General features: G+C 46.5%; 3 protein-coding genes across 3 annotated transcripts; 2 read left to right on the top strand and 1 right to left on the bottom strand.

Annotated features, from left to right (window-relative positions):
* Positions 1–4186: 4186 nt before the first annotated feature.
* LOC128708249 (uncharacterized) lies at positions 4187–4881 on the bottom strand. Its single transcript, XM_053803213.1, has 3 exons — positions 4759–4881; positions 4468–4591; positions 4187–4407 (listed from the first exon to the last, which is right to left on the bottom strand). The coding sequence occupies exons 1-3, from the start codon at positions 4879–4881 to the stop codon at positions 4187–4189; spliced, it is 468 nt and encodes a 155-aa protein (XP_053659188.1).
* A 3348-nt stretch (positions 4882–8229) lies between these two features.
* LOC128709452 (uncharacterized) lies at positions 8230–11574 on the top strand. The gene is made up of 3 exons (XM_053804452.1): positions 8230–8271; positions 11172–11295; positions 11360–11574. Exons 1-3 carry the CDS (start codon positions 8230–8232, stop codon positions 11572–11574), a joined length of 381 nt encoding a protein of 126 aa, XP_053660427.1.
* Positions 11575–22720: 11146 nt separating this feature from the next.
* LOC128713085 (ELAV-like protein 2) lies at positions 22721–24395 on the top strand. Its single transcript, XM_053807952.1, has 3 exons — positions 22721–22975; positions 23062–23560; positions 24047–24395. Exons 1-3 carry the CDS (start codon positions 22783–22785, stop codon positions 24393–24395), a joined length of 1041 nt encoding a protein of 346 aa, XP_053663927.1. The 5' UTR covers positions 22721–22782.
* Positions 24396–27895: the final 3500 nt, after the last annotated feature.

The raw sequence follows: 27895 nt of genomic DNA, 5'->3' as shown, positions 1-27895 counted from the left end.
ATTGTTGTTAGTTGATATTATTTTGTAATTTGCATAACTTACGGCGCTTTTCGTACATTTTCTTCGGTCAAGTCGTTTAACCATCGGAAAATTCGTGTTTTTTTTTATTAAATGAGCAATAAACTAAGCAATAATAAACCAGAAACTAACGTCAAAAAATTTGATTGACACATTATAATTCCCCTCCAAATATGTTATTATGTTACTGCATCCATGCAACATAAATGTTACAAACGGGCTTAATTTTTCATCATCAAACCAGTATTAAAGTATTTTTCCCGTGCACAGACAGAGAAAAAACGATGAAAACGTATTCGAATAATTCTTCTGCAAATAATTCAAACCATTTGCCAAAGCAAACTATCACCCAGGCCGGCGCGTAGATAGTGCCGTTGGAAAATCTGTTCCACCACGCCAAAATCAGTGCCCGCGTTTGCCCGTGTTAAAACCACACACACAATACACCATCCACCCACAACACTGATTGCCGCCGGGGGTCAGAATCTACGTTCCGTTTGGTTTTACCAACAGTTTCCCCGCGAACCGTGGAAGGAACGGTAAATGCGAAACACCCGATGCACACCGATGGCGCGAGATTTTGGCAAAGGTACAGCCGATTTTCGTACTCCGTCCGGTACGACGCCCGTGAGTATTGGATGTGCATGGGTGCGGTAGTGGTTCGTGCGGGATGCATGACGATATGTGCGAGGTACCGTACATTAGTCCTTGATGACCTTCCGGAGCGTGTTAATTACGCGGTACCGACGAATTAAATTCTTCAACACGTATAGATATTCCCATATGCACACGGTACGATCGCACACCACTTAGTTTGATCCTGTCGCTTGAAAATGCTTGTGGAGGATGAAAGGGAAGCCATATTGTACAGTGAACAGCACAGTCATCCGGACGATAGAAAGGCTTTAGGTAAACCTGTTCTTCATATGCCACATACAATATTGACAATTGGAATGTAAGTTTGTTTCTTATAGCCACAAAAACTACTTATTTCTGGATTTTCTTATTTCAGATTGTAACTTATTATGCATAGTTATTTAATAACTGATTATAGTTGGCAACAATCCATTTTGGAAGAAGATGGAAGACGAGAAAAGGAAGGGAAAAGAATAAAAATCAGTGAGGAATGGTACGAAGACTAATCCTTAATATTCAACAAACTTCATTAACTTGAAATTATCTGACTCACAGTAAATAATCTAAATTTGATCCCACCTTAAGAATTATGTTTCCGTAAGGCAGATACCTAGCAGAGATTTATAAGGCACTCAGAACGTTTTTATAAAAGCTCACCATATTATAAATATCGGATATTATAAAAGCTCACCATAATCGTTAACTAAACAAAATCGAACTCACAATAGACAACAAATGGTTGATCCCACCAAAAAGATTTTATTCACGTAACCCCGAATCGCTTACTCGGGTGATATTCAGTGTCCGTTATACCATGTATCTCACTGTTTATATAACTTTGTGCAATCGAAAAACGGCGGGATCAGATACAAAACTGAAGGATGCTTGAACATCTTCCGGCTCGACTCTGGGTCGCCCTGCACACCGATCTCCCTAGCAACCCTTTGGCATTATATCATTTTCCTCCGCTTTGTCCATTGTTTTTGCTTTTCTTTTTCGCATCACCATTGCCCTCTTTTCCGAGCGTCTCGATAAAGCCTCACCGGTAACCGGTAGCGCACTAGATTATGCATTGTTTAATTAAAATTGCCAGCCTGACAAGTGCCGTATGCAGTGATGTCCTTGCAATATTTGCTTCAAAAACACACATACCCATGCATGTATGCATACGTGGATTGGCTGGGTGTCGGTGCATCGTGTGCGCGTGCACGTATGGCCAGAATATAAATGATATTCCAACATTTACCGAACGATTTGGACATCGTTCAGAGGATCTACGGCAAAGCCGGCGGTGTTTCTGGTGGGTTTTATGCTCGGTTTCAAGGCCCTGGGAAAGCATGAAGCACGGGGAAGGGTTCGAGGGTGGTTCAAGGGTAGTTCTGGCCGAGATCCGTTCGTCTCTCGGCACGGGGAAGCTCAAATATGATTAATGCAATGAATGTTCATGAATAATTGCTCGCCATTTCTGTTCTCTCCCTAGCCCGCACTGGATGTGTGAGTGGGTGACGCTCCGTAAACAAATATATTAGCCTCCGGTTGCAGACAAATAGCCGTCGGCCTGAAGGAACACGGCCAAGTGCGTCCCCGGAAGAATGCAGAAAACCGCATAAGATGATGTTGCATCAAAATAGCTTTCGAGACATTTTGACAGATATGTGTGTAATTTATTAGGCGATAAAGTATGCGAGGAATTCAGTTTGTCGTTTCAATTCGGCCCCAATACCCATCGAAGTGAGGCAAAGCTGTTTCAAAATGTCTGCCTGGTAAGACACATACAGGGGTTGGATGTTTGCCTTCAAACTTTGCGATTTCAATGCCCGACGTACAGGGCAGCACGAAAGATTTTATTTATCACCTAACGCTCTGTAACGCCTCGTAACGCATCCTGGTGGAAATGTATTTAGCCCAGTTGACAAGCCTGTTTATGCCGAGTACAAGACACAGCTGCATCCGACTTCTGACAAGTTCATTTTGTGCGGGAACAAATTATTGAATGGAGCCTAAATGTATGCAAAACAACATTACATCGTCGACTTTTATATGAAACTCTGTTCAATCCTATCCTAAAGCTTTACTACAAGTCCAATACTCAGCCAACGGTCAGGCAAAGCATTACACAATTCCGTTCCTCTTAGTTTCAGTTGTTTGATAACGTTAACTTAATTTGTTATAGATGTATTAGCAATTGCATAAATGATACATTACCTACGCTGTGTTTAGGTTTCTCCTGTAATAATAACAAATAATCGTGAATATTAAAGCATCTAAACTACCTTTCAACTGTATTAGTTCATATAATTAAAATAAAGATAGTTTTGCTTCACAGATTGCATATATTTAGGCGTTTCGAAGCGTTTAAGGCGTTTTATATATATATTTTTAATATCTACATAGATGTAGACGAGTACCGTTCTTGAATAACTTCAAGATATGACCTCTTGCTATAAGATTGATTCATTTTGTTTAGAACTTATTAACAGTTTGATTGCGTGACTCGTCAGCTGGGTGAGAACGACTTAATGAACCTACGGGATGAACCAACCGACCACCATCGTACCAGTGTACTAAAAGACCTGATAAACACATCACCTCGGTGGATTAGGTTGCTTCGGGTCCGAACATTTGCACTGCAGATTGTTCATCGGTCGGATTTCACCTCGCAGCGCGAAGCGGAAGGAACAGTGAAAGGGAGCCCGCACCATTGCCCCACGCAGCACGCAAAAAATGAACTGCTCCTGCAGATAGCTTACGGGTTGGTTGTGATTCCTTGCATGTGTAAATAATGTGTGTCAACGTGGTGAACACATCCACCGCTGTTCGTACCGTCGGGGCAAGCCGTTCATTCTTGCGCACCGAATCGATTCATTCATTGATTCCAGTTCGTGCACCGCCAGTGCCAGAAACTTTTTCCCTATTTTCCAATGCAACGGAGCGTACGGTGAACGGGCGCCAGGGAACACGGGACGGGACCGGTGCAAGGTTATGCATAGTTTTACTGTTTTATTCATTGTTTGCTTTTGCTACTGCTTCCCCCCGCTGCTGCTTATGCCTGATCTGCCTGATCGGTATCGGTGCCGGTAGTTGAATTGCATTTCGACACTGATTGCATTTTTGCTGCACTTCACACCGCCATTTCCGATGGCGTTGCCTAAGACGTGCACACGACATAGCGGCGTGAAATATGACAAATGTTGTGCAAAAAGGGATTTTTTTTATGTTCAGTTAAAAATGTGCTCAGTTCTTCGCAGTAAAGAAACGAAAATAAATGAAAAAAATTGACAACTATACGGAAAATTATATTTTGCCGTAAAGTATGCAATCCGCAGTACAAATCAAAGCTTATAGTCATCCTCAACGCCTTCGTGGGTTTTTTGTATTAACTTCCAACATCTTTCCAGCTGTTAGTAAGCAGCTCATTTTATTAAGATCTACAGCAAAAACTAACACAAACAAACACACGCACACTCACATTACTAAACACTAAACATCCGTACAGATTGTACGTGGCGGTGGGTGCACCGCTGCGGAAGGTTCACTTTCGCTCACGAAAGGTAAAAATCGTGTCCATCAGGAAGATCACCCCATTGATGACCGCTATCGAACCCTTGGTGATGGCGAGATCACGCGTGCGGGTGCGAAATGCATGCTCCCACGCCTCGATGATGAAGACGCCGGACGTGAGAAAGCATGCGCAACCGAGCAGACTGTAGAAGATGCTCAACCGGCGATGCAGGTGGGCCTTCATCAGGTAGCCTGGAAATAGTGCGTGGTTGTTAGGGTGACGATGGGAGGCTTCCATCCCCTACCGCGTACCTGCCATTACGGTGAACAGAATGACGATGAACCCGCAGAAGGTGCCCGTGGCAAGAAACCCCGTCACGAGATCGCCATCATCGAAGCTGTAGTAGTGGAGCGTGGTGCAGGTAATTGCCAGCGACTGAATGATGTTGCGGCGCATGGGTGGAATTGAAGAGAAATGAAGGAAGGAAACGTTTTCATTGGATTTGATTGTTGGTGATCCTTGCTCGGGACATTTCTTTCCGTCCACGGGGTGTTGCCGCAGGGCATGTGTGGGCACTCCTTCCGCACTATTCGCTATATTACCAGCTCGAGAAACTTGATGATGGAGAGCGGTGGTCGATATTCCCTGGGTGCGGATGGATGCATCCCGGGCGGTATCACATTATGGTGTAACCTCGGCGGAGGTACGGCGGCCGACTCTACCATTCTGAGCACACTTGGTTCCGATGCCCAAAATTCACACCGTCACAACGCGAAGCTGCTAGCTTTTCGCACCGATTTCGCACGGAAATTTCACGCAAACCCACCAACACTTCCAGAAACGAGACTGTCGCCTTCTAGACTGCTCACCAAACTAAGCAAAGCGTGAAGATTCGTGCCGCGCACGCGAGTCGCACTCACCCGATAAACCCAGATCCCAGATCTAACTCAACGATACGTTGAGTAACGTAACGCAGCCGTGATTGAGCTGCCGTCCAATGTCTGGTGATGATGCGGAACGTGCGTTTAAGGCTGATGAAATTGCAGGACGTCCGCTGGCAGGGTTCGTTAATTGACAGCGGGGGAAAAAAAACGAACTCTCCAACTCTGGCCACGTGGCCGCAGAAAGCCGTTGCGTGGCGGGTGTTGAAGTGCTTCCGAGCAGTGGTGTGGCTAATTTTGGACGGTTCAGAACGGGACCTAATCACCGCACTGTGTTGGAACCGGCCAGATCACTTGGACGACGCAACGTTTCAAGATCACTCCGCACCGAACCCCTCCTACCCCTTATCCGCAAGGGATGCTATCTCAAGTGCTGTCATGATGATGCGAGGTTTCCAGCTCTTGCCACACACGAATCCCACTCTCTAGCGATTCCAAATAACTGAGTTATTTATTGCACCGCTTTCGTCCCAAACGGACGCGAACGAAATTGTGCAAAATATTTAATTTTTTTTCTTCTCTCTCGATTATCGACTTTATGGATTAGACTTTCACAGTGGAAAACGTCAGCCATTTTTAGAAAATAAAGCAATGAAGGAATGGTTTTGCTTTCCGCGTGTGTTACACGTGCAGGAGGAGAGATCTGCCACTATTTCGCAAATCAGCGGACACTACACGGACAGTGAATCAATGCACGCCCGTCGATGGTGGACCAGATTCGTTCCATCACACCGGATGCGGATGGACGGAGAACGATATTTCAATTGAACTTTGTGACCCACCATCCCTTCGATCCCACCCTCAACCACCTATCCAGATCGACCTATTTTATCTCCCACTGAATTTCCTATTGCTAAAAATTTCAACGAGCATTAACGCATATTTTATTGAATTGAACGCCAACAAACCGAGATGAGGAAAGAAGTGTTCCAGTTAGAAAGTTTAATGAACCTTCTATGAGAAAAAATCAGCTCTAGAGTATTGAACACCGTCATAAACATCAACCCTTTACACAATCCAACATGGCGGATGAGGTCTCGATGTATGCTTTTTACGTGCTTTGTTCGCCACAATGGCGGAACTTCATCGCTGAAGCTCCGCCCAAAACCGTCCAAAAGCTTTGGTTTGTGCTTCGTTCAACAACAGATGGCGCTAGTAGTGGCGCTAAATATAGAATCTTGCCGATTTTGATTTATTTATAAGCTGGAAGGAAGTATAGTGACGCTCGAAATTATTAATGTAACATTTGATATATTAGTTGAGAATAGTTTTGCTTATTAGGTTTTATTATTTGTATAAATTTATTCAATTAATAGTAACAACAAATTTGTTTTTAAATGTGGAACATTTAAAAGTTAACTAAATTAAATCCGTATTTCAATTGCAATATTACATCATTTGTTTACATCCAAATGTTCTGACCAGCAAACGTGTGTGAGGCAGCAATTACGTTCTAGATTACACTCCACGCATGTATATGTGCAAAGACCTGCTCTCAAGTAATGCAACGCAGCACGTTAGTGCCATTGGCACGATAAACAAGCGGAAATGTTTATGTTCTGAATCATTCACATCTTATATTCATGCTCCCTCGAGGAGGAGATTTGCTTCCCCTATTTAATAATTTTGATTTCTTCTGTATCCTGGTCACGGCACCATTGTGTAAATGTGATTTTTTGTCACCTTATTTCTAGCTTTATTATCTTCTGTATCCTGGTCACGGCACCAATGTTTAAAAGCGAATTTCTTCTCCTATTTAGTATCTTTAATAATTGTGTTTCCTGGTCACGGCACCATTGCGTAAATGTGATTTTTTTTACGTTATTTCTTAGCTTTATTATCTTCTGTATCCTGGTCACGGCACCAATGTTTAAAAGCGAATTTCTTCTCCTATTTAGTATCTTTAATAATTGGGTTTCCTGGTCACGGCACCATTGTGTAAAAGTGAATTATCGCCCCATTTATCTTGGTCACGGCACCAATGTGGACAATTTGTTCTCCTATTTCATACATTTATAGTAAATCTTAACCTCAAATATGCTTCCCCGTCACTAAATGGTGGGGTATGGTTAAATTAATGTTACTGGACATCGTCACCATGTGGGTGGTGTCTTGAAACATTTGACACTACTTCTGGGAGTAGTCATGCCCGAAGGCAAAAACTTCACAACAAACATACCAGTAGTCATCCAACTATTTTTACACCAAACCGTAACTGTGGCGTAGCGTTTTGTATGTCCGCGCCGCAACCTCCTTGATCACCTTGATAGCCGAGGATCACGACAAACATTGATCGCGCGTTCCGCCCTTTAAGCAATCGGTGCGATTCCGTCATCGTCGAGCGTTCTACCAGCACGGTCTAGCGCGAACCTCCAGGTAGTAAGGCGCAGATGAGCTCATCCCTGATTTACATGGCGCGAATGATTCGTTTTTTTTTCTGCTTGCCTTCCCGCCCAAATTTTATTGATATCGCTCAAGCATGAATGGAACGCCACCGTTGCCATGCGACCAAAATTTGTCTGCCAAATAGGGAAACAAACAAAGGATGAGAGCGGAGTGTGTGTGTGTGTGCGCTACCCTCTTGCAGACGATTTTGTATTTGTGTTGATCCGTAAGAAGCTGCCACTTCGCTTCCAAGAAAATTTATGATAAACCGTTGAAAAGAACGCGACAATAACGACCTCGGGTTTGGAACGCTGCGAGTGCCGCCAGAAACATCAAACCCACCCCCCCTCCCACCCTAGCAGTGTTCGCACCAACACCACATTCATCCATCTGCAGCGTTTCGTTTGAATGATGAGAGCAAACCCCGTAACGTAGATGTAGCGCGCGCGCCGAGACGACACACAGACACGCACGCGGGCGAGGTCTGCCACATGCCAACCGATGACATCATCCCGGCCGCACGCAGGATTGTCGATGGCCTCGTCCGGGGGCAAAACATGGTCGGCTAGGCGATAGATGATCCGGGTGCCGGGTGCTCAGTCGTACTCGAATCGTTCAACCAAACGGTCGCTTGCCGTTGCCGAGTGTCAGAGCGTGTGTTTTGTTGTTATTGTTAAACACCACCGTGTTCAACCCCGTGCCCACCCCCAGCCAGCCGTCAACCGAACGCCGAACGCAGCAACAAAGATGGCCGTTAGCCGATTGTCCATCGTGAAGTTCCTGGAGTTGGTGAGTTGGCCCCGGCACTACGTTGCGCTTTGTGTGGTAGCAAAAGTGATGGCATCTTCATTGGGCGCCCACATCCCACCACCGCAATGGGATGATTCGTTGCCGATAAGGCAAAGCAGTTGCCCATCGGGCACCCGCAAATTGTGCCAGTGTGGCTTGGTGCTTTGCTGCACCGCAGCGAAGAATGCACCGAGACCATCGCGCCGTTGGACGAGATTTCATTTTACAACTGTAACGAACATCTCCAAAAGCACGGTTGGGTTTATTGGTTTTCCCATTTTTTCCACCACAAAGGGGTAGGGTTTTCCGATGGCCATCGGCGACCCTGTGCTGTGGTGATGTGTTTTCGTCAGAATTTATTTGTGGCGTTTGTTTACACATTGGCCCAGGGGTGGGCATCTCTTCACTATTTGTTTCGTATTTGGAAGAGGAAGAAAGCGGAAAAGGGGGTAAGGGTGGGTGGGGTGAAAATGTTTAAACCGTTCCACCAATAACGTCCAACCGTGGATACCGGAAACGCATCCAATTACGGTGCCATCCATTTTCAAATAAACAAACGGTTTGGGGCTGGGGAGGGAATATTAAAAAGTAATTAGATAGATCCGGAAAACCAAACGCAACCGGAACCGCATTTTGGGGGACGGGTACGCCTGGTAGGAAATCTATCCGCAAACCCAACCGCGCTGATAGAGCAAGGTTGGTGCCCGCCGGCTGTGTGTCGCGGCTTTGGCGGATGATTTAATGATCGATGACATCACCGGACGCGAAACGGCAAGATCGTGCTTAAAATACGCGACCGCCCGCACTAGTCACCGCAGCACCCAAGAGGTTTTTTGGGAGGGGGGAATGGGGCAGTTAAACCGTACACCCCGAAACGGCGAAACCGACACCATGCTGCATTGATGCTCGCTGATGCTTTCCGTGCGCCTTCATCTTTTCGGAGTAACTAAACCTCACGCGGCCTGGTTCGTGCGTTCTTCGCTGCGGTTTATTTGCTAAACTAAAACAATGATTAAAATAATGGCCCCGAAGATCTTTTACAGGCTCGGTCACTGTGGAAACAGTGGACGGCTGGTTCGGTTTCCAACTTTACATCAACATGTAACGTCTCACACAACTGGTAGAGCATCCCTTTTTTTGTGGTGCTTCGGAACAACGTTCCAAAACCGTACCCCGTGGATAGGGGTAGTATTGGGAGGAAAAACACCCCCCCCTCCCTCCCCTCCCCCTCTTGATCAAGGGTTATGGAAGGGCGATGTGAACGCATTCCGCCAATCGCACTGCGCATCTGACGAACGCAGCAGACCTGTTCAACTTGACCTAGTTACTTGGCGGGTCTGGTAAGCGCAGCCAGTCTGATACCGAGACGAGAACTGCACATTCGCGATGAAACATTTGCTTTTTTGCTTTGCAGGTTTGTTTGGTTTTTTTGTTGTTGTCTATTTTTTTGCCCAACCATTTGTTTTGTTCGCATATTGAAAACAAACAGAAATAGGAATCACGGCACGTTCAATACGGACCACAGCAGGGATTGTGTGCGCAGCAAACAAGACACACTAACATCGGGTGTAGCGCCATAATAGTGCACGTTGATAGAATTTTTTCCACGTGTGTTTCGTTTGGCAAGGGTATCTGAAGCACCGTGTACGGTTGAACGGAATAGTTAGAAGTATTGTTCGATTCATTCGTTCTGAAAACGTTCGTCGCTTACATCCAAAACATATAAAACACTCGATTTCATTTGAAGCGCGTCCAAATCTGGAACTCGAAACGTCCTCGAAAGAACAGTATGGTTGTATTATTTTCTCTTCATCTCTTAACATTATGTTTATTTACCAAATTCGTCTATTTTGTTTAATTTTTTTGGCTGTTTTTATTTCGAAATTGTTGGCACACTTATTCGAAATATTCTCGCTTGTCTATTATATGGTGGGATCGAAAAGGTGTCATACATTGTGAGCTCTTTCTGGATAGTCGAACCATGTGTGAGTGTATCACACTAGTTACGTGTGAGTCATTGTGCAAATAGAATTTTTGCTTAGGGAGCATATTTACTTCATCCTTGGTACTTGGCCTTGGTACCATTCCACTAACGCTTCGATTCTCCTATTTTCCCTCTCATATCTTTTGTATTATTTTCTTATTATTGGCCTAGATCATACTTAAAGGTAATTTTTTAGTATGCGTTTTGACGTTTCCAGGCTTCTTCTTCTTCGTATTCTAGGTTGACAGGTTGTCCTTGTCCTCCTATGCCATAAGCCAAAGTTATGCCATAATCAGAGGCTAAGAAGTTAGATTATTTCCCTAATGACAGTTTCAGTCAACTGATCGATAAATGTCAAAACAAAGCATTTGGTTAGGCCATATTTTTCGTTTGCTTAAAATATAAACAAACTTTTGGAACAATATAATCCTATACCTTTCACATAATTCTATAGCTCGAGTAACATGTATAATATTTCATGTATGAAAAATCCTTCTAAACATGCAATGAGAAAGCATAGAATGCTTTGATTTGTTTTGATTTTTGTATATCTGATGTGTCATGTTTAAAGCATCAGGTTGAGTTCTTAGTTTAACATTTGTCATTGGTACAAAGCATGGTTTAATGGTTTTAATATGCAAAATAATGTCTTAAAGCTAACTTTTCTAGCATAAAGTATCTCTTATTTTTGTGTTTTGTTAAGAAAACTCTCAAATTGGGTACTCTTTGACGTGAAAATGAACACAAATGAATACCGCATTAAGAACGTTCCCGAAAACGAACGGATCGCAACAATAGCTGCTGTTATCTACAGTCCGTCAAGGGGTCATTTCACTCATCGCGACTGATAGATGCGAACTTCTGTATGCAGGCGCTGTAGCGTTATCTTACCCACGCTTTCATCTCCCTTCCACAGGCACTCGCCATCACCTGCGTGATCTTGCACTACAAAAGCCTTGGCGAGCGGGATGACATCACGAAGCTGCTCGCCGCCGGTACCTTCGTCGGGTACAGCGTGATTCTGATCGCCCTGTTCGCTGGTATGTTTTACCTCGCCGTCTTACACGCTTCTATAACTATAACGCGCTTCCCATACCTCGACAGGCTACATGCTGAGCAACCCGATCAACAAGAAGCTGGACCTGTTCTTCAGCCTGATCGGTTGCGCCATGTTCATCGCGTCCGGCGTGCTGATTCTGAAGGAGTGGGAAAACTCCTGGAACACCGACACGAAAAAGATCGCCATCTCGAAGGGTTCGCTGGCGGTCACCAACGGTGTGCTGTTCTTCTTCGACGCCATCTTTACACTGCGCGACTAAGCGTGCTGATTGGCGTCCTGCCAATGTGCTACGATGGTGTTTATCGTTTTGTTTTTGTTTAATTGTTTGGGTTTGTCCACGTAATCTTCATCATTCATCTACACAAGCTAAACGCATCCAGTCGATGGGCAGATCGGTGCACATCGTTACAATGAGGGGTCCAAAGCATTCAACCAACTGCCCACCAATACCGCCCATTAGCAGTTGGCGTAACGTGTGCCGGTTTGCGATATGAATTTTCGAACGCATCGCGCGATCAAGCGATGAAAGCCACTGAGAAATTCAATCAACCCAAAGAAATTAAGCGAACGTTACGCAACTTCCTCAATAGATGGCGCTAGCGCACCGGCATAACCGTGTGTAACGCTCGGTAAGCTTTCTGTTCTGCTGCGCTTGATTGCAACCACTGCTGCCTTGAACCGGAAAACGCCTGCATACAACACGTCCAGTTGCCCTCAAGGGGCCCTTTTGTGCTCTGTTTGAGCTTTGTGTGGTCTAAATTATTTTCCATCCCTTCACGCTTATCGTCACATCTAACCTCAACCACGAAAGGGAGATGAATCTCACATTTGCATATAAGAATGAATGTTTTGCCGTAAAGCTTCTGCTGTCTCTCACCGATATTGGTTGGTTGCGGCCGCGATACCACGCGGTACGCTACAACACTACAACGATTATACGCATTACCTCTAAGATATGATATTATATCTACGTTTCGAGTATGTACTCTTTTGATATATGTGTATACAAATAAAACTAAATGTACAACGAACCAAAGTTTCCCTCATTATCACCGAACCCCAACGCTGAGCTGAGCTAATCATTAATTCAAGACGTGAAAGAAGCATTTCCCCAGTGGTGGAAAACTAAAACCAAACTACACAAACAAGCCGTGTTTGGTCGGGGGTTGTTCCATTCCCGGGAGCTCATTATAAAGTTGCATTTTCTCAACCCCCACCCCCACCCAGGCTGCAATCGATTACTATCTCCCGAACGCCAGGAAAAGACCAGGAAAAGTACCAACGCAATTTACATTCGCGATTGAATTTGCCTAGCAACACCCAATAAACGAACATATCCTCGAGCATTTGCTAGTTATATTGGGAACAATAGCAACAAAACCAAAAAACCTAGCAAAAAGGGAGGAAAATCCCGGTAAAAAACAACTATTGCTGGGCTAATCCTTGTCCTACGCATCTTGCAAGCAGATCTAGTCGCTATGGTTTAAAACACCCACAGCGAGCTACCTTAAAAACGACCAAATGCATCCTCTGTACTAATTTGCATACCTTCCAGGCGTTTATTTGTTGCTTTTTTGTTCTCCTTCGCAGCGCGCTTTACAGCAAATGGTTGCAGTGTGCATATTTTATAAATCCACTCAACTCGTGGGCTGGACACACAAACACACTTTCACTAGAAACGGGAAACATAATGGAAGGCGGTGAAGTTAGAAAATTACCGAGGGTGAAACTTAGTACGGGCGTTCGGTAATTAGTTCGGCGGTAAAATTTCCTCTAGTTTTTCCCCTTGCCCACGCTAGCGTTTTGTGGTTGTTATGGAGTTTTTAGTCCTCCCAACCCCGGTGCTCATCTGCCCATTTTTTCCAGCATCCCTACCAACCGAGGAACGGCGGGTAGTTGCGGTGGGTGAAAAAGAAAAATCCCTCCCCCCTCCGGGACGAACCATTTTGCCGGACGAGTTTTACTTTCTCTCTTCGGGCGAATGTTTTTTTTTTTGTCCCGCAGGCGACACACCCAAAAAAGGGTTGGCCACTGTCCTTACCCGTTTTGCTTCCCCCTCCCCTTTCTTCTCCCCTTGGCGGAAACTCACCGAAACGCTGCATAAGCGCGAGGAGCCATTCGGTTGCATACTGCCAGGGGTTTTTTTTCTTGCCGGCCCGGGTGCAACTGTAACTGGGCAAAGCAAACAATGAGCAGCGTAAAACAAAAAAACTCGACCAGCGGGAGATTCTCCAGCGGTTTCGAGATGATTGCCTGCTCGCTGCATCGGTTCCGGTCTATCCGGCCGGGAAGGAAACGTACACGGTGCCGGTCAAGCGATGTGGCTGGCATGGACACGCATGCGTGACTTCAGGCACGCACACACCCTCCGGTGGAGTGTCCTTTGAATTCGCGAGGCTATACTGGTGGTTGTGAGGGTGGTTTTTAACCAGCGCTTGCTGGGTGGAATGGAGCGTAATGTTCATATGACAAAGATAGCCGCCAAAGCAGCAACTTCAGGCCGGAATTCTCATGAATTCTGAAGAATTGGAGGCGCAGGGCGTTGCATGTGACACAGAGTATCTGCTACCAAGTAATTTACTCACGAAAAAAAAAGAATCTGACAGCTAGGATACGAGTAAGCTACCAACACGCATAAATTCGTAGTCGAACCGACCGCCTTATACCTGCTTTTGCCGGATATACTAGCAGCTATACGTAGAGTGCAACGTCTCACAGTGTTGGTTCGGGTTCTTAGTGTTGGTGATGCGCAAAAGAAACCGGATATGACTTGTACTTTCTTCCCACTGGAGCAAACGCGCCCTATCTCGCTCTCGTGCTGCAAGAGCGCGCGACACTCTCTCTTCGGCACCGCTCTTTAGTATTGGTACCGACCCGTGGGTGGGGGGGAGTGCGCTCCGTTTGACCAGTTCGCTTGGCTCGCGAGTCACTGTTCGCGTCAACTTCAATCCAGTGTATATTTTCCCGTGCTAGACAAGTTAATTTTTCGTCCGTTCGTACCATCATCTTGATTTTGCGTTTTGATTTTGTGCAAATCTTTGATTGATATACATATATACATCTTTATATATAAATATATATATATCGATACAACCCAAAATCTTCCTATCAACCGAACCGACTGATAAGGGCCTAAGAACAGATAAGAAGAAACGCAAAGGTACGGCAGGACACGGATCCGCTTTCCGAGCAGAGAATTCCACCGGATTCCTGGTTTGTAACCAAACAAAAATTAAATCACCCCTAACAGTTATTAACCCAGCAACAGAAACAGAACACGGACTTTCTTCTGCTCCGTTCCAGTGACAGCTGGGCAGGAGTTCTGGAGATTTCTGGCCGGTTTTTTTTTCCTTCTGTTGCTGCGGGTTCGTCATTCGGTGAACAGTTCTTTACATTTTCCTTTCCGTTCTGCCCTGCCCTACGGACGGAACCCTGCGCCGGGAATGCGTCCAGCGTACTGAGTGAATCCCCAGTGTGTGCGTGTGTGCGGGTTTTCATCAGTGTGTGAATGCTGAGGTTAAAATAAGCCGGGTCCCGGGGGTCCTTGAATGGTACCAGTGCCGAAATCGGGCAGCAATCCGACGGCAGGATAGGAGATTTGCGGTCTACACCACCTTACACTGTAAGTATACCACGGTCTAAGCACCTCGGTTTGGCTCAGTAGTGCCGTCGCGAAGGACACAGTGAACATGTGCATTTGTACCATTACGTACCGATGCCGACATTTGTAGTAAAAAAAAAAAAAACGGCCTTCAACTGGCCAGAAACGGGAGTTATTTCGGGGCGCCTTGCTTTGCGGAGTGGAGTGTACCTCAGGGAAACGTCCTGAATTACTGCCCTTCCCCCCCACCCACGCGGTTTCACCATTCGCGAGGTCCCACCGTATGAGCCTTGGCCTGTAATCGATCCAAATATCAAGTCAGAAACAACCGAAAACCCACGCATCTACAGCATCTTGCTGTGTCCCGTGCCAAGGTTCAGAGAGCCTGCAGAGTTGGTTGCCTTTTGGCGTTGAACGACGGGCGCAAAATCCTTCGACAGGTAGAGAAAAAGAGAGAGAGAGGGAGCGAGAGAGAGGATAATAAAGGAGAGAAAGTCTACCATAGACTGTGACGTGTCCGAGCGATTGGGTCCGTCACGGATTGGGGCTTGCCTGACGGCAAACAGAATGCCTGAACCCCGTTGTCACAGAGCGTGTGATCCAAAACCGTCCCTTCTCAACGGCTCAAAACCGGCGACGGAGCGCGCACCCACACACACTTGCACAGAGGAAAAGTCCTAGCGCAGCGGCAGTAAACAAGCCTCGGCAAAAGACAGTCCGAATGTGTGTGAGAGAGAGAGGCGCTACCACCGAGAGAGGTGAGCGAGTGTGTAGATGCGCGCGCGCACATATGTGTTTGTGTACGTGTGTGTGTGTGTTTGAGGTAAACTCTCCAGACCCGGCCAAGTGTTCGCTCTTGGCGAAAGGCTCGCTCGGTACGGCACAGTATCGCGGAACACCCCTTCCACGAGTGCGTGGCGATCCAACAGTCTGATTTTATCCTCTTCACGGCGCAGGCCAGCGTGGTGTGAGCCTTCCGAAGGCACGTACGGCTTTAGGTGATAAGGCAACCAAAGTAATATATAAAAATATATATATATACCCATATATATAAATATATATATATACACGCATACATCCCGTGCGCGGTACCGGAACGACACGTAAAAAGATAAAAAGAAAACCCCTTTTTTGGATGCACTTTCAAAAGTAACGCGTTAGCGGCAAATGATAGGCGTGCTTCGAACGGTGGCGAATTTTCCACGGTCGTGCGGTAACGGCCCGCAGCAACCCGATCACCGAACCGGAAGCGGTGCTGTTGTTTGCGATCGTACATCGACGGTGAAGCGAACAGTGACACAGGGTGACACGCACGGTAACTGTTAAGGCAAGTTTTTTTGGTAAGTGTCAGCGACCCTTAGTTTTTTTTTCTCCTTTTTTCGTGTGCTCGGGGGTGAAAGGTGTTGCGGGAGTGGTGGGTGAGTGGTGTACCCAGTGTGTTCGAGTTTATCAGTGGAAGTTAAGTTGATTAGCTCTTGAAGGCAGGATTTCCCTATCTGCACATACTCAACGTTAACAGGGTGTTTGTAAGGCAAAAGGGGTTTGCAAGGGTAAAGGGGTGAGATGTAGAGTGTTACACGCTTTTGAGGGAATTCGCCCCCGGTCCGGCGTAGGGAAGGCACTAGTGGGACCAACAAAAAAAAAGTCACTAATACCAGCGCCATGTCCTGCGTTGCGACTAGCGAGCCGGAGAAGGCGCAGAACACCAGGGCACCAGGGTGACGGGTGGAAAACAGGCCGGGCACGCGCACATACGCGCTACCAGTACCTTAGCAAAAACCGCAAACCATGAACCGTGATACAGCACGTGTGCCCATCTTCCTGTCCCTCGCACAGGGAGCCTTAAAAAAAGGGCGTATCGCCCGCACCACCCTGTGCCGAAGGCGGTGAACTTTGACGGCGAAACAAGTGCCACGCGTTGCACTTTGATTGCTGATGCCCGCTCGGAGATAGTTTGATTGTGGCCGCTCTTGTCACTGACGTGTGGGAAGCAACCGGGGATGCGATGTACAGCAAACAAAATGGTAGACCGTGTGGAGAGCCCACGTATATCCTCAATCTACCCCAATATCCGAACGCTCGGCGGCGTGGTGAAGTTGTTCCACCACGGAACACCGCCAAGCGGACGGAAGGGGGCAAGATCCCAACGTTCCAACCGAGTGTCGGAAGGGACGTCCAGCGTTATACTTTCAAGCTAGAATTTATGCTAGAATTGCGTGGTAGGACCCCATTTTCGTAACACGGGATTTTACACTACTTGTCAAGGATATCTCCCCTCCTTCCAACACCTTTACTTATGCGTTTGCGAGCGTTCCGAGAGGTGTTCCAATTAAATACCCGCTCGAAAACTTGAGGTCCTATGAGGGAACTCCCGGTACATACACCTTTACTTCCCTGGAACACCCCCTTCTAGCGGCCAGATGAAACATTTGACCGCCTGCCGGCGGTTAAGACATAAGGTCCCGGGGATGAAGAATAGTACCGACGCCTGGAAAGTAAATCCTGGCGAATCCGAAACCGCTTGCGCTCGGGCTAGAAATCCCCTGGCAGTGGGAAATAGGTCAAGCGATCGGTGCACAGCGGTCCTCCAGTTGTGCGTCTAGACGTGCAGAAGAGCGCAGCTACTAGTGCCGACGCTGGCGACCGCTCGCAGCGGTGTGCGAACGAGAACACCGCCCCCCCCCCCCCCAAACCGCTCAACGATGCCAAAAAAAAAGGATGTATTCTCTTACGGGCTAGGGCAAACCGCACCATCCCCGGGTACGGTGTGTGACGGGATATGACAGACATGCGACACCAACACGCATAAAAACGTGTGACGAGCCGTCGAAGAGGCAGGCGCATTCTCATTTCTTTCCGTGCGTTTTGCTTTTGGTTGTTATGCCTGTGTGGGTGTGTGTGTGTGTGTGCATGTTTTCCACCCCCGGGTTTCGAATGTTCGAGCAGAACTGCTGCCCCCGATACGAGTCTCGAAGCCTCAAAGGACATCCATGCATGTATATGAGCTCATGTGTGTCTCTGTGTGTGTGTGTTTGGGGTATTTTCTTTGCCTTCGCAAAGTGTCGACGCACTCGCGCGCGCTCTTGCCAAGAATGATGCCGAACCGTATGTGTGTGAGCGGGCTGAATGTAGGGTGGATACATAAATCTTTCTACACACACACACACATATACATGTACGCCCACCGGGAACTAGGACGAGGAAAGCGAAACACGGGATACCGGGTTAGTGTACAGGGAACACACACACACACAATCACACTTACACCCAACGAGAATGGTGCACGAATTGCATAATTTATCATATTCATAGCCCGCGAGCGGTGAAAGAAAAACCGGCCACCAGGGCGTTTCCTTTTGGTTGCTCCCGTGGAAAACGGGGCAATTATCTTCGCCTAATCAGGAATCAAACCGCCACACGGGACGGGCGGTGTGGGGTGCGCTAAAAACACCCCCACCCCCGTATCGAGTCCTATCGCTGGTTGTGTGTGTGTGTGTTACGTAACAAGGGTGGCTATTGTAGTTTTCAACACTTGCAGCCAAGAAATCTTCCAAATCTTGCCTGATTGATCCCTCACCGCAAGTCCTTACAGCATTCGTAACCTCACAAAATGTTCCACCCAACAAATAACAGGGTTTTCCGATTAATTTGAAAAATCTTTCTTACATGTATTTTGATGATTTTTTTTTTCTTATGTATTTTGTATGATGATGTATTTTGATGATTTTTTTTTTCTTATGGGGAAGAGTTTCCTTTCATCTGTACGTACGTCTTCTAATAATTAATAAAATGATTGACTAGCCCTCCCCTTTGTGGGCGCACACAGGCAGAGGTCAGCAAATCGGCGTTTCTGCCTGCTCTTTGGCTCAATAACATTCATTACAAACGTTCGCTTCATTCCATTTCGGGTGTGAATGCGATCGTTGTGTGTGTATTCCACCGTAAAACATTTTTACTATTTCTCGGTTCGGCTTCATTCAGCAAAACGGTGTAGCGCCCCTGCCTATCCACGTGTGCCTATGCTACCCTTTATCCTGCCGCTGCGTGTAATTAACAGTGTGCGATATGATGTTAACACCACCATCCAACCTCATCCTTTCTCTTCTCTCTCTCCCCATCTCTCCCTCGCTTTCTTATGCTCTCTCTAATAATACACACCAACACCACCATCTAAATTCGTCCTTTTTATTCTCTCTCTCTCGGTCTCACTTCTGTCCATCTCTCTCTCTCTCTTTTGTCTACAATACTCTTTTTCTCTCTCGCAAACATATACACATAAACCAAACACACCCAACACAGCATCTGCTTTGTAGCGGCGGAGAGCGATTGCATACATTTGGGCGCGGACTTTCCCTTTTCAATGCACATTCGTGCGTTGCTGTTTCCGCCCGCAGGCAAGCAACGTAGCAGGACGAGCGTACGTACCTTACACGCTCTCGCAAACCCTGGTTTTATACGAAAGGACGAATGTGTGTATGGAAGGGTGAGAAAGAGAGCGAGTGAGCCAAGCAAAAAGAGAGCGTTGGTCGTGCCGTTTGGCTGGAAGGTTTGAATCCCCCCCGAAAAACGACACCCCAGCGTGTAGTACGGGCAGTTCTCTCGGATCTGCTGAAAATGTCGAGCGTCCAGTACGCGTAGCGCTCTGCCGTGTTCAGTGCTTTGCAACGCCGGTTGAATGGTTGTTTAAAACAGGCCAACAAACCGGAAGCCCAACCTCATACTAAACCCGCTGCTGGGGCGAAAGGAAACGAGTTGCGCGTCCGGTGCGTATTGTTGGCGCATTTTATTTTTCATTATTTCGTGGTTTTTTTTGAGGCCTTTAATTTTTTCATCTGTCGCCGTACGAAAAGTGCACAGTGACACCTGGAAAATCCCTGTGTGAAGTGCGCTCCATTCGGCTTGTTCTCGGTGTACCATTTGCAGCCGCGAGAGAGTGTCCTGCACCGGGGTGTTTGTGTTAAAAAAAGAAAACCGCGTTGCAAGTTGGATCCGTGCGGGGTGATCGGTTCGCTTCTCGGCTGTTCTTGTTCTGTGCCGCTTGCGAGCGAAGGAGCCCACGACGCGTGTGCGCATTACCAGCCCCGGAACGGAGGAAAGAAAAAAAAACGTCGTTGAACCCCCATTGCCCATGGTTTCGGTGGTGCCCGATCGATTTTCGAAGTCCTTTTCGCAGGGTTAGGGTGAGCGAGCGAGAGCCACCGAACCGCCGCACCGGTCTGCTACGGTGCAGGGTGAAACGGCACTACGCCCTGCTGCCGTTGGCGGAACGAGCGAGCGTTTCGCTTTACGATAGCTTATTCTTTTATCCTTCGTTTTTCACTCCCGGGGGTTAAAGTATCGTACCGAGGAAAATGTGCTTGTAAATTAATGGAAAACATTGCGTACGTTCCTGGTGAACTGAAGATACGTGTCTAATCTCACTTTACTTGCAGATACCAGAGATTTGGATTACATCGACGTATTTCCTTAACATATATACACAACCAAGCAAAATAAAAAAAGGGCTGTTACACGCGCATCAAGCAAACAACAACAACAACAACAAAACGACGAGGCAAATTTTCGTAGCACGGTTTAAAGGTGCGCTGAGCATTAGAGAAACGTTAGCACAACAAGAGAGCGCGAGCGAGCAAGCGGAAAAGAAAGCCGCCCCTCAACGACATCTCCGGTGCGACAGAGTCAGCGAGAAAGAGAAAGCGCGAAAAAAAAGCAAGCAACGTACGAAGACAAACAATATTTACATAGGAAAAAGAACACAACACGGGAATAAGTGAAGAAAAAGATCAATTGCTTCCTATTTACAAAATTATCCTAGTAAAGATTAATTATATAATCAAACCAACAAACCAAAAACAAAAAAAAAACGAAAACAAACAACAAAACAAGGCAAACAGCAAGTATTACAAATCGCGAGGAGATAGCGCAACCTAGCGTCAACTAGATCTACTAAAACGTGCAAGGTAGTGCATCTTGAGTGAGCCAGAGAGAAAGAGATAGATAGAAACAACAGAAAGTGACAGCCTGTTTTTTTTTCTTCCTTTTCTCTCTCTCTTTCTCTCTCTTTCTTTGGTTTTTACCACTAAACAGTGTGCACCGTGCGAGTAGCCCCTCCTTCTACCATTCTACCAGACAGCCAGCGTGCGGCTCCGGCAGCAGGCGACCACAGACACAACTAAAGCAAAGGTTGCACACGGCGGATTCTGTACCGTACCGGCCCTTGTAATCTGGACTTCCAGCAGCATCCACATCCCACGCAGAAGTCGCTCCGCCAAACACCTTCACCGAACACACCGATAAGAAGAGAAGAAAACCAAAAACACCCCCCCTCCCTGGCGGAAAGTGACGGAAGTGACCGCTGCACGACAATCAACAAATTAGCATTCAAACAAACCAAGAGTGAAATTTAAAAGACAACAAAGAGCAAAACAAAAAAAAGCAACCCCCGCCCCTTTTTATAGTAGGCACCCGGGTTGGGGGAGGGAAAGGGCAGAGCCGAAGCGCGGATCAGAGCGTGTGCTACCGGACCGGTGCTAGACCGGTGACCACCTTCCACCAGATACATTCCCAACATACCATTCCCACCACCCTGCCGCAGGAGTGCGTGCAGTGCAGTTTTGTCACAGGCAGCCCCCCGGTGGGACGGACGACGCGGAGACGAAGCAATAAACCTGCAGTATTCAATTCAACCGGTACCAAAACACAAACATACTAACGAATTAACCCTGAAGTAACCCCCGCCAATAAACCTGTGCACAGAGCGCAACAACAAAAACAAAGCATCTCGCAAAGGAGGAACGCTCGCTGTGTAGGATGCGCCATACATCTGCCCGTAGCGGCCAAGAGTATAACTAGTGAAACCGGAAACGTCTTGTACCGTGTACCAACATTAGCACAAATTTTTCTCCAACTCCTAACCCCTCAAGTCGTAAACAAAGCAACGAAAGAAGCGGAAACGGACGAGCTATTAAGCGAGCGCGCGTGTATGTGTGTATCTGTATGTGTACCAGCGTGCGGCGTGAGTGTGTGTGGGTAAAGCGCTAGCAAAAGCAGCAAAACAGAACGGTAGTGAGTGTGTATGTGAGTGTACTGTTTTTTTTTAAAGAAAGCCAAGCAATTTAGTAGAAAAAAAGGGAAGCGATACCGCAGCTAGTGAAAGATATCTAGTCGTAAAAAGGATTTATAGGGGTGAGGCAACTATAAGACATAGGTAAAAAAAAGGGACGCGTGGAATAGAAGTCGTCCGTGTATTGGCTGTTTGAGCGAACACATTTTTACTACGAAGGTGCAAAGCACTTTTAGAGAAGCCGAACGAAAGGAGTTCTGCACCAGCGCCACCAGCGCTCCAAGAATACTTCGAGCGGTGAGAACCGGACGCGTGGTTGTAAACGCGTGTAAAGAGTGTGTGTCTGTAGTACGACGCAGAGTACTAAACTTCAACTTAGCTAGGTCAACGCTAGGAGAAAGAAATACGAGAGAGAGAGAGAGAGAGAGAGCGAGAAAGAGAGAAGCGACACATTAAACTCTAGTCACACACACTCAGACACAAGTGCTCCAGCCTCTCATTGGCTGGTGGTGTGCGCAATCAGCTTCCTAGCAGCTTAACGAAACTTAACGAAACGCAACGGTTTTAAAAACGGAAAGCTAAGTAAACAGGTGTTGCCACAAGCAACCTGTCAAAAAAACAAAGCAGGAAGACTTGCGCAGCAACCGATAGTTAGCGAAGACGATCGTAGCAGGCGCGCTATATAGAACAAATAATAAAAACCAAAAAAAACACACAAAGAAAGCAACAACCACACAAGCAACAGAGAATCCATCCATCTTATTAAGATTAGCGAACACAGTAGTACCGAGGCCGGCGACACGATGATCTCGAACGGGTTGGAAACGGTGCAGCAGAATGGGCGTTCCGGTTCGATCGGGAGCGGCCAGGAGGATAGCAAGACGAACCTGATCGTCAACTATCTGCCGCAGACGATGACACAGGAGGAGGTGAAGTCACTCTTCTCCAGCATCGGCGATGTCGAGAGTTGCAAGCTGATCCGCGACAAAGTAACCGGTGAGTACGCACGCGCGCGGTGCCTTGACAACCTGTCAACCTGCCAATGTAACTAACCTTCCTACGCTTTCCGGTGCACCCAACAGGGCAAAGCCTCGGGTACGGTTTCGTCAACTACCACCGGCCGGAGGACGCGGAGAAGGCAATCAACACGTTCAACGGGCTGCGGCTGCAGAACAAAACGATCAAGGTGTCGTTCGCCCGGCCGAGCTCGGACGCGATCAAGGGTGCCAACCTGTACGTGTCCGGTCTGTCCAAGAGCATGACACAGCAGGACCTGGAGAATCTGTTCAACGCGTACGGGCAGATCATCACCTCCCGCATACTATGTGATAACATTACCGGCCTATCGAAGGGTGTCGGCTTCATCCGGTTCGACCAGCGCTCGGAGGCGGAGCGGGCGATCCAGCAGCTGAACGGTACCACACCGAAGGGTGCGTCCGAACCGATCACGGTGAAGTTCGCCAACAATCCTAGCAATAACATCAACAAGGCGATCCCACCGTTGGCGGCATACCTAACACCAACGCCGAACCTGCGCCGCTTCCCACCCGGACCGATCCATCCGCTCAGTGGCAGATTCAGGTAAGCATCGGTATAATTCCCGGTATACTCCTTCCTGTGTGTGTGTGTGTCGTGATTAAAAAAAAAACAGCGGATCATGGTAGAACAGGTGAGACAGAAGAAGAAACACATCCGAATCCGGTATCAGCACACCAATCAACCGCAACTGCAATCAACATTCAACTGTGCGTCCGCATCCATCAACACCTCTAGTAGTGCCATAAACACACTGCCAACGTAAAGCGAGACAGACACACACGCGAACGAAGGGTGTGATATTTTCGCCTTGTTAAATGAGTGTGACTAGTGTTTATGTAAAAACAGCGCCTAAAGTTATGCAGTGCGTTTTACAAATGCTTGCTATTGCGCGCTTGTTTAACATTTTTAACAAGGCATACGTCACACGTCAAACCCTTTAACACTGCCTGCCTAACTCTCTCTCTCTCTCCCTTTTCCTTTTCTCTTTCCATCTTTCTTTCTCTCTCTTTTTTTCTCGCATTCGTAAAGCTTGCCGTCGAACTTTAGCCGCTACTCGCCGTTAACCGGCGATCTGGGCAGCTCAGTATTATCCGCAAACGCAATCAACGGTTCCGGCTGGTGCATCTTCGTCTACAACCTCGCGCCGGAAACGGAGGAGAACGTGCTGTGGCAGCTGTTCGGTCCGTTCGGTGCGGTCCAGAGCGTGAAGGTGATCAAGGACCTGCAGACGAACAAGTGCAAAGGGTTCGGGTTCGTTACGATGACCAACTACGACGAGGCGGTCGTCGCCGTCCAGTCGCTCAACGGCTACACGCTCGGCAACCGCGTCCTGCAGGTTAGCTTCAAGACTAACAACACCAAGTCGAAGGCCAATTAAAAATGGGAAAAATTTTAAGTTTCTTTAACCGTTTTATGCTCCCTTCCAACCGTGGATGAGATGCACGTGATGCATGTCTCTTTTTCTTCCCTCTACCCGGTTCCCCACTCGAAACATTCCCGTTCCTCACTACCACATTTTGTTGGATTTTCAATTTTAGATTTACTATCTTACGGGAATTGTAGTACCGGTGCCGCACCGTTAGCAATCCTTTCTGTTCACATGCTGGTTTGCTTCAAAATAATCCCCTGACCCGATCATTTCAGAGAGCATTAATATTGCTTTCTAATCATTTACTAACCAACTATCGCAAACAGCTACCCCAAAAAAAAACACAAAAAACCATGCGCACATGGGATGTACACAGTACACAGAGAGCAGAAACACGCACAAGGTACATTGCAAAACGGGAGTGGTTTACAGTGAACACTTCAGTGATTCAGCATAGCGATTAAGTCAAACGTCAAACGTCGGTGGTACGTTTTGAGTCATCCGTTAGTATTTTACTTCCCCCTTCCTCAACGTTCCCATTCGGATGTTGGTCTGTGTGTGTTATTTTTTGTTTGTTTTTGTTTTTCGGTTGTTAGTATACGAGCTAGATTTTTGGGTTTTTGGGTCAGCAAATTGGTGCAATAAGTATTTCCTTTGACACATTAGTAGCAATTAAGGTGAATGCAATTTTAATTTGACGAGTAAGAAGCGACACAATGCCCCGTAAATGTCCCGGCAGCAGTTCCAACGTATCGCGTCATTTTTGTTTTTTCTGCTCCCTCTTCGTCCTCGCCCCCTCCCCACTTCCCTGCCCACCCTTTTCTATTCGCCCTCAAAAAATGGCACCCTAGTAAAATTGATACATTAGAGTCAAATTGCCCCGTCAACGCTCAAATAATCTTTGTAAAGCAAATATATTAAATGTAAATGATATTTTAGAATGAAGCGATAAAAAAAAACAACGGGAAAAGCAGAAGGAAAGCAAATATCCAAACACGCGTTACAGCGAAACCAATGCGCTTTGATGAGAGAGAGGGAGAGAGAGAGGGAGAGTGAGAGCTCTGGTTAAGTGAAAAGAAAAAAGCAAAACCTAAACTAGTTTGTACTAAAAGCAGAAGCAGCCTGTACTGTCAGAGAATGCAAGTGAACCGCTGCTGTGACGTGACACCCGTCAAAGATCAAGGTGTTCCCCCGCACCCCCCGTGGTGTGTATATCGAGGTCAAGTCTAGAACAATGAGTATGTGCAATAATAATCAATCTAAAGAAGCAAAAAGACGCCGTCGGCATTCGAGAACAACTGTGAATTAAAGTAATATATAGTTTAGTGAAATCCCATTTGACAAGCGAACAAAAAATGGCCACCTGCGGGGACGGTCAAAACAAAACTGACGCGTGCGGATACCGGGGACGAGCCGGGGACTTCCAAAAAGCAGAGCGAAAAGGGGGTAAAGGGCACGAAGGCGCTTTTGTTTCAATCGATGTCAATACTAAATAATCGCGACTAACTCCGCGGCTAGTTTATCGGATTCGCGTTAGGTTAGGTTCTATTTATTTTCCACCCCTCCCCAAGAATGCTATTGTGTAAGTGTATTTATTGATTTATTCCATCGCTTAGTATACGTGCGTACTATCACTCACACCACAACATAAACTCCCACACACGACGCACACAGCAGAACACTACTAGCTATGTATTAAGTTACACATTTGCAATAACATCCACGTTTTAGTACCCAGCTGGATGCTAGTACTAAACCGATTTGACAGCTGTCAAAAAAGAAAGTGAAAGGGCGCGAAAATAACAGTCCGGAACGAACGTAATGCAGCAGCGGTACGGAACTCGAACCGAACGACGGCCGCTCGCAATTTGTTGTCTCATTTATATCCACTCCCAACTCTTTCTCTTCTTACAATCTTATTTACCTTGTACTGTACTCACCAACACTAAGTAACCCAGCGTATGTCTTGTAAAACTTATCATTCTTAATGAGTAACGTAATTATGATTATTCTCGATGTATCGATGCAACAATGGGCGGCACACGGACGCGCGTCCATCCATTTATTTGATCTCAGCTTGTTCCACTTGCGCAAGAAGAACGCAGCTAATCGCAAAGTCAAACCAAAGCATCCACCTGCGTTAACAAGGCAGTGCAGCACTAAGAGCACACGGGACCGGCTAAACACGACAAAAAAACAAACAAACGCGGACACGGAATATATTACGTTCCATGTACTTTTTTTCAATTTTAGCCATTTAATTCTAATTAATCGAATAATTGTATCGTATTATCCCGTATGTAAAAGACACTTAAAAAAACACTCACACAAACACGCAAGTGAAACCATTATTATGAATAGTAATTTATCTTCACTCAGCCTGCACTCTCTTCCTTCTCTCTCTCATCGTCTCGCTCTCTAGCAAGACAGTAAAGAGTACTCACACTAACACACTTATTCAATATACTTAGTGTTTTTAGTACTCATTGTCACAGCGTGACATAATGAGAAGAAAAAAAAGGGGAAAGAGAGAGTGAGAGAGCGAGGAAGATAGTGCGGGACTCCTTAATTGTCAGGCACTTTAACAGAGGTGACCGGTGACGTTGGGAGCATTTAAAATAAGTTTATATAAGATGTTCAATAATTTAGCACTTATGTTATTCCTAGTATGAATATGTGTGTATGTGTGTTGGAGAGAAGACAGTGAAGCGATGGAAACCTTCCTCCCATCCCCCACCGCCCACGCCTTTGCGCCCGGTGGATGGGGGGATATGGGCGGAGGGGATAATGGTATCGAAAAGAGGCAAGAGTCGAGTTTAGTAGAAAAATTTCCAAATTGATGCAAAATTGATTTGATCGTTAAATGAAATCTTGTATGTGTTTTAAACCTTCCCCATTTTCGTGGTGTGTCCTGGGTTTTGCCCGAGTGGGGTTTACGTTTTAGACCAGTTTGACAGTACGAGCTGTCGGTGGACAGTGTACTAAAAAAAAAACCCTTACTACTAATTAAGAGGACTAGCGTGGACTGGGGGGTGGGACCTGGGGAACAAGGGAAAAGCACTCTCTCCCACAACCCCCTAACCCTCCCCATCCCCTCCCGCACCCCTCCTGGGCAGAGAGAAGGTGGATGAAGTAAAAGAAGTAAGATAAAACGAACTGGGATATAGTTAAGGGGCTAGCGAGCGTGAGCGAGCGAGAGCATTAGTCAGACAGCAAAAAAGGCACGAGATATCTTTGTAGTAAAATTTTTATTCTGTGACTTTTTCACTTTTTCCATCGGTTTTCGTCTTCATTGTCCATTTGCTGGGTTTTAATTCGCTGACAAGTGCGCGGTAAACGATGCGATAAACAAGCGGCAAAAACCAAAAACAGAAAAGATTCAAACAAACAAAGATCGGTGCGCAGAAGCGCGGTGAGGCGAGCAGCAAGCGCAAAACAGTAAGCAGGAAGATGGAAATGGGGTAAAACTTTAATTCATATTTAGCCGAACTAAGTTTAATAAATGAAAT

The sequence above is a fragment of the Anopheles marshallii genome, chromosome X (assembly GCF_943734725.1).
Source record: "Anopheles marshallii chromosome X, idAnoMarsDA_429_01, whole genome shotgun sequence".
Taxonomy (NCBI): domain Eukaryota; kingdom Metazoa; phylum Arthropoda; class Insecta; order Diptera; family Culicidae; genus Anopheles; species Anopheles marshallii.
The sequence above is the reverse complement of the archived record's forward strand: the minus strand, read 5'-3'. Positions and strand labels throughout refer to the sequence as shown.

Excerpts from the sequence above, each read along its gene's own strand:
- LOC128709452 (XM_053804452.1), top strand. The coding sequence starts at position 8,230 with ATGGCCGTTAGCCGATTGTCCATCGTGAAGTTCCTGGAGTTG. Across the intron at positions 8,272-11,171 it reads TCGTGAAGTTCCTGGAGTTG|GCACTCGCCATCACCTGCGT; the intron begins GTGAGTTGGCCC and ends TCCCTTCCACAG. Across the intron at positions 11,296-11,359 it reads TCTGATCGCCCTGTTCGCTG|GCTACATGCTGAGCAACCCG; the intron begins GTATGTTTTACC and ends ATACCTCGACAG.
- LOC128713085 (XM_053807952.1), top strand. The coding sequence starts at position 22,783 with ATGATCTCGAACGGGTTGGAAACGGTGCAGCAGAATGGGCGTTCCGGT. Across the intron at positions 22,976-23,061 it reads GATCCGCGACAAAGTAACCG|GGCAAAGCCTCGGGTACGGT; the intron begins GTGAGTACGCAC and ends TGCACCCAACAG. Across the intron at positions 23,561-24,046 it reads CCGCTCAGTGGCAGATTCAG|CTTGCCGTCGAACTTTAGCC; the intron begins GTAAGCATCGGT and ends GCATTCGTAAAG.
- LOC128708249 (XM_053803213.1), bottom strand. The coding sequence starts at position 4,881 with ATGGTAGAGTCGGCCGCCGTACCTCCGCCGAGGTTACACCATAATGTG. Across the intron at positions 4,592-4,758 it reads TCATCAAGTTTCTCGAGCTG|TCGCTGGCAATTACCTGCAC; the intron begins GTAATATAGCGA and ends AACATCATTCAG. Across the intron at positions 4,408-4,467 it reads TCTGTTCACCGTAATGGCAG|GCTACCTGATGAAGGCCCAC; the intron begins GTACGCGGTAGG and ends CACTATTTCCAG.